Below are 6,000 nucleotides of genomic sequence, written 5' to 3' on the forward strand. Positions count from 1 at the left end.
ATCCATGCTTGACCTGAAGCCATGAGACTTCATGGGGTCCGGAGTTTTACCTATTACTGATGTCAAACTGATGGGCCTATAGCTACCCGGGTCTGCATTGTCTCCTTTTTTAAAAATGGGGACTACATTAGTCTCCTTCCAATCTGTAGGAACCATTCCAGAGTGCAGTGAGCAATTAAAAATACAGGCAATTACCGATAATTAATCCCTGCCCGTCAGCTTGGTCCACTTGAACCCAGATCACTTCAGCTGTGCCTAATGAGGCAATATCAAATCTCTCAAGCTGTTCGATTCTCACTGATTGAAATAGCAACCCCAGCTCCCCTTTGACCTACACTATCCTTTCTCAAACCATTGTAGACCTTTAGGTGAATGTCTGCCATCATTGTCATCTAGTCATGTCTCAGAAATACACAATACATCTAAATTCTCCAACACAGCACAGGATTACAATTCTAACAATTTGCTTCCAACACTCCTTGCATTTACATAAAGGCAATTTAAAGGTCTCCCATTTCTTAGTTATTAATTTTTGTTTGCTTCCTAACTGATTCAACGTCATGCTTTGCTTCTATGTAATTTTCACATGTAGTAAGGCTAGCTTTGAACTTATCTACACTATCCCCTTGCTGAACTCTGGGATAATTCAGCACCCTCTGCCAACCTTTTAGCTCCCAAGAAGTTAAGATGGAGGTTGTCTCTCCTAAACAACTTACCTTGTCCAGCGAAAACCTCCCAATTATTGATGAAGTGAAGCTGCTTCTTTTTGCAGAGGTCCTGAAGCCAGATGTTGAATCCCAAGGTTTTGGCTATTTCTCTCCATCGATCTGGACATGACTGGCAACGTAGAAACATAGAAAATAAGTGCAGGAGTAGGCCATTCGGCCCTTCGAGCCTGCACCACCATTCAATAAGATCATGGCTGATCATTCACCTCAGTACCCCTTTCCCCCCTCATAGCCCGGAGACTACTACCCTTGCACCCCTTTGCTGAAGGACATTTATGAGGCTTTTGTAGGAATCCTGCATCATAAATGGACTTCTATCCATGATATCATTAGTTCCAATATGTAAACCTACTAAATATCTTGGCACTCACCTTTCATTAGTTCTTCCACACGGTGCTGGAGATCAGTTACCTTGGTCTCTGGAAAACAGAAGACTGCTCTTGACAGAGCCTTACCTCTACATAGGCTGCTGTCTGTGTGCCTGATGGTGGAGTCCCCAATGAGGATTGCCCATTGCCTCTTGCTCTTGCTCTGGCTGTTCAAACAATGTCCTCTTGGACTTTTCAACCTTCCTCTTACCTTTTCCAAGATGCTGATATTAGGATTGAGGTTCGGTATCACTGGTGCTGACCTCACTGCCTGTCGTGTTCTCCAAATCACAAAGCGGGGCATACCGGTTTGAAGTAATAAGAGAATCCAAAGAAACTGTCCCTTTAAACAGGCACAGAGACTATGTGAAACTAAGAAAGAAGCATTATTGGCCAACTAAAAGTAAACCAGATGCTGGGGCCTGTAAGTAGCGCTCCACCAGCCGACATCCGACTGAAACCCGACTGCTATCGTCATCAGTGCCAGGCGCAGGACCAGGGGGCGAGGGACAATTTTTGGTCCGGGGCACTGTGCATGGTGATGACGTCAGCCTCACTGAGCACAGCAGAGCGGGGTGCAACGTCTTACCGTCGCTGCAAAACTCCCGGCAAATTTAGCGGAAAGCGCTGTTCTCACCGCGCCCAGTCGCAAACTCATTTGTACCCATTTCACCAGCTGGGAGTGTTAATGGGAGATACAAAGTAGCAAAATTTCACCCCCTCTCCCTTTAAACAGGCACAGAGACACTGCAAATTTAAACAAACGCAGATACACTTCCCCTTTAAACATGTACAGAGACACTGCCCATTTAAGCAGGCACAGGGACACTGCACCTTTGTGAGTCTCAGAGACACTGCCCCTTTAAACCATCCCAGGGACACTGCCTCTTTAAAAACAGGCAGTGACACCCTCAAAGCCTCCTTGAACAAGTGCATCATCATCATCATCATCATCATAGGCAGTCCCTCGAAATCGAGAAAGATTTGCTTCCACTCTAAAAGTGAGTTCTTAGATGACGGAACAGTCTAATATGGGTATTACAGTCTCTGTCACAGGTGGGACAGACAATCGTTGAAGGAATGGGTGGGTGGGACTGGTTTGCCGCACGTTCTTTCCGCTGCCCGGGTTTGTTTTCTGCATGCTCTAGGTGAAGAGACTCGAAGTACTCAGCACCCTCCCGGATGCACTGCCTCCACTTAGGATGGTCTTTGGCCAGAGACTCCCAGGTGTTGGTGGGGATGTTCCATTTTATCATGGAGGCTTTGAGGGTGTCCCACCTGGGGCTCGCTTGCCATGTAGGAGTTCCGAGTAGAGCGCTTGCTTTGGGAGTCTTGTCAGGCATGCGAACGATGTGGCCCGCCCAGCAGAGCTGGTCAAGTGTAATCAGTGCTTCGATGCTGGGGATGTTGGCCTGATCGAGGACGCTAACGTCGGTGCGTCTGTCCTCCCAGGGGATTTGTAGGATCTTGTGGAGACATCGTTGGTGGTAATTCTCCAGCGATTTGAGCTGTCTACTGTATATGGTCCACGTCTCAGGTATCACTGGCCCTGTAGACTATGAGCTTGGTGGCAGATTTGAGGGCATGATCTTCGAACACTCTTTTCCTCAGGCGCCCGAAGGCTGCGCTGATGCACTGGAGGCGGTGTTGAATCTCGTCGTCGATGTCTGCCCTTGCTAATAATAGGCTCCGAGGTTTAGGCAATGGTCCACCGTAGATCTTGATGACTGGGAGAGCAGTGGTGTGTTGTGGGGTCAGCTTGGTGGAGGACCTTTGTCTAACGGATGTTTAGTGTCAGGCCGATGCTTTCTTACGCCTCAGTGAAGATGTTGACTATGACTTGGAGTTCAGTCTCTGAATGTGTGCCGACGCAGAACAAGTGCAACATCCCCAGTGACACCTGGGAATCCCTGGCCTAAGTGGAGGAAAAGCATCCGGGAAGGCGCTAAGCACCTCGAGTCTCTTCGCCGGCAGCAAGCTGAAGCCAAGAGGCGACAGTGACACCCGTTCCTTCAACCACCATCTGTTCCCACCTGTGAAAGAGACTGTAAGTCACGCATTGGACTCTTCAGTCACCTGAGAATTCATTTTTAATGTGGAAGCACGTCATCCTCGACTCCGAGGGACTGCCTCAGAAGAGAAGCCCCTGCCCCCTTTAAACAGGCGCAGTGACCCTGCCCCCTCAGGAAGAGCGCGCCCTGTATTGGTCACCCACTGATTGGTACAGTAGCCCCACGCCCCGCCGCTGATTGGCGCAGAGCAGCGGCCGCTGGGTGGGCTGATGCCCCGTGCGACCTCGCCATTGGCTGCGGGCTGAGTGGCGGCGGCGCGCGAGAGAGCGGTTGGCCGGCGGGCTCCGCTCGCGGCCCGGATGTTCGGAGAGCCGTTGTGGAGATTGCCGCGCGGACTGTCTCACTCAGTGACTCCGCGGGGGGCGGCGGTAGGAGCGGCCAGGCCCAGGCTCCGTGCGGGCTATCTCCCACTGACACCGCGGGGTAGGGGCGGCCCAGGCTCCGTGCGGCCTCACACACTCACTGACGCCGCGGGCGGCGAGGTTTGGGTCGTCGGTGGGTGGCGGTTGCAGGATAGCTTCGGGCGGCGACGGGCCTTGGTTACTGGTGGGTGGAGAGTGAGATGGCGGTTTGTCGGGGGGAGTGCGGCCCCCATCTTTGGCAGCGCGGGGAGCGAGAGGGGCGAGGCGTTTCTTGACGTCATAGTTTGTCCCGCTGCAGGGCAGGGAGCATGCGTGGCGGCCATCTTAGTGCAGGGAGGCCCTCAGGTACAGGATGGTGACCAGTGACATGAATATATAAGAAATAGGAGCCGGAATAGGCCATTTGGTCCCTGGAGCCTGCTCCGCTACTCAATAAGATGATGGCTGCAGCATCTGGAGTGGTTCTCCTTGGAGCAGTGAAGGTGCAGGGCAGGTTTAAAAGAGGTGGTCACAATCAGGAAGGCTTTAGATTGAGTCAGGGAACAGAGTAGTTCTGCTCACCCAATCAGATAATGGAAGAAGCCCATTTGGCCCGTCGAGCCCGTGCCAGCTCCCAACTGGTCCCACACTTCCACCCTTTCCCCCGAGTTTGCAAATGTTTTTCTTTCAGATTCCTTTTTGGAAGCTATGATTGAGTCTGCCTCCACCACCCTTTCAGGCCGTGCATTCCAGATCCTAACCACTCGCTGCGTACAAAAGTTTTTCTTGCATCGCCTTTGGTTCATTTGCCACTCACCTTAAAGCTCTCCTCCTCAGTTTCTCTACCCTAGCCTGACCCCTCATGATTTTGAACACCTCTATCCAATCTCCTCTTAACCTTTTCTGCTCCAAGGAGAACAGCTCCAGTTTCTTTAGTCTACCCACGTAACTGATATCCCTCATCTCGTGAATCATTCTTGTAAATCTTTTCTGCACCCACTAAAACCTTCACATTCTAATGTGCAGTGCCCAGAATTGGATACAATACTCCAGTTGAGGCCGAACCAGTGTTTTATAAAGGTTCATCATAACCTCCTTGCTTTTGTACTCTGATGCCCAGGATCCCGTAAGCTTTTTTAATTGCTTTCTCAACCAATCTTGTCACCTTCAGAGATTTGTGCACATATACCCGCAGGTCTCACTGTTCATGCACCCCCTTTAGGATTATACCCTTTAGTTTATATTGCCTCTCTTCGTTCATTTAATCATGCTTCTCCAATTTTATTTCTTAACTCAGATTCATGGCCTCAATTTCTTTCTTTCTCTGAGCCCCTCAACTTAATCTGGCAGCATAATGTTGGCGAGTGGTGATTGATTGCCCTGGGAACTAACAGGAAGAGAGCTCAGAAGCCGGAGGGCCCAGGGAGCAAAATGTTCTGCAACCAGTCGTGGTGCTTGAGGGTTGGATCATGAGTCGGCCAGTCAGGTGAGTCAGTGTGAATCTCTATTAAACTATTTATTTTTAAAAAGTTAGATCGCAATTTCTTAACAAAACAGTTTAACATTTGTCAGTATTTTGGGTCCCTGGAGTTCCTTTAGTGCCAAGTGGACTTAGGTATTTAAAGGTCATTCAATTCCCTCTTTCCATGTTGCTGTTAGTTAAATGTACAGTGATTGATTTCCCCTTATTATGCATTTGTAGTAGTTAAAGTAACATCCTTCCTGTTGGTAGTGCGTCACATTCTGTGCTGGGCGAGATGGCTGGTGGCATCAGCCTTTAAAATTGTCATCCTCTTGTTCAAATCTCTCCAGGGTCTCGCCCCTCCCTATCTCTGCAACCTCCTCCTGCCCACCAACCCTCTTAATTAGGCTGGGTTTGTTTTCTTTGAAATAGAGGAGTATGTGGGGAGACCTTAATGAGGTCTTTAAAATTTTGAGGGGCCTAGATAGAGCGGATAGGAAGGACCTGTTTCCTTCAGCACAGGCGTCAACAACTATGGTGTATAGGGTTAAAGTAATTTTGGGGGAGGTTTAGAAGCGATTTGAGGAGAAATTTCTTTACCCAGAAGGTGGTGGGGGTATGGAACTCACTGCCTGAAAGTGTGGAAGGTTCAGAAACCCTCACCACAGTGCATCAGTGTGGCTGAGAATTTTGTGGATAGCACATTTCAGGGAGTGTTCACCCTGCAGCTTAAGTGTGTGCAGGCATAGGAGGGAATGGGTGACCGCCAGACAGACAAGGAGGACCAGGCAGGTGGGGCAGGAGTCCCCTGACTTGCTAACCGGTTTTCAGTTCTGGATACTGGTGAGCCCGATGTTTGCTCTGGGGAGTACAACCAGCGCCAAGTCCATGCACCACGGGTTGCTCAGCTGCAGGCAGATTTTAGGGAGCTAGGAAAGTGATTAAAAGCAGGACCTCAAAGGTCATAATCTCTTGATTACTCCTGGTGCCACGTACTAGTGAGTACAGAAATAGGAAGATAGAGCAGAT

At 49.7% G+C, this 6,000-nt stretch overlaps 1 protein-coding gene across 13 annotated transcripts in view; it reads left to right on the top strand.

Moving 5' to 3' along the window:
• LOC139254459 (zinc finger protein 239-like) overlaps positions 1-4,991 on the top strand; it is a 131,612-nt gene extending 126,621 nt beyond the window's left edge. For 12 of the 13 annotated variants that reach the window (XM_070873678.1, XM_070873677.1, XM_070873684.1 and 9 more), the window contains one exon: positions 4,807-4,991. In XM_070873678.1, coding sequence (XP_070729779.1) covers positions 4,807-4,851 — 45 coding nt within the window. In that variant the 3' untranslated portion in view covers positions 4,852-4,991. Of the gene's footprint in view, positions 1-3,408; positions 3,592-4,806 lie in introns of those variants that run through there. The other variant, XR_011592008.1, reaches the window with a different exon arrangement.
• Positions 4,992-6,000: the final 1,009 nt, after the last annotated feature.

The sequence above is a fragment of the Pristiophorus japonicus genome, unplaced genomic scaffold (assembly GCF_044704955.1).
Source record: "Pristiophorus japonicus isolate sPriJap1 unplaced genomic scaffold, sPriJap1.hap1 HAP1_SCAFFOLD_540, whole genome shotgun sequence".
NCBI lineage: Eukaryota > Metazoa > Chordata > Chondrichthyes > Pristiophoridae > Pristiophorus > Pristiophorus japonicus.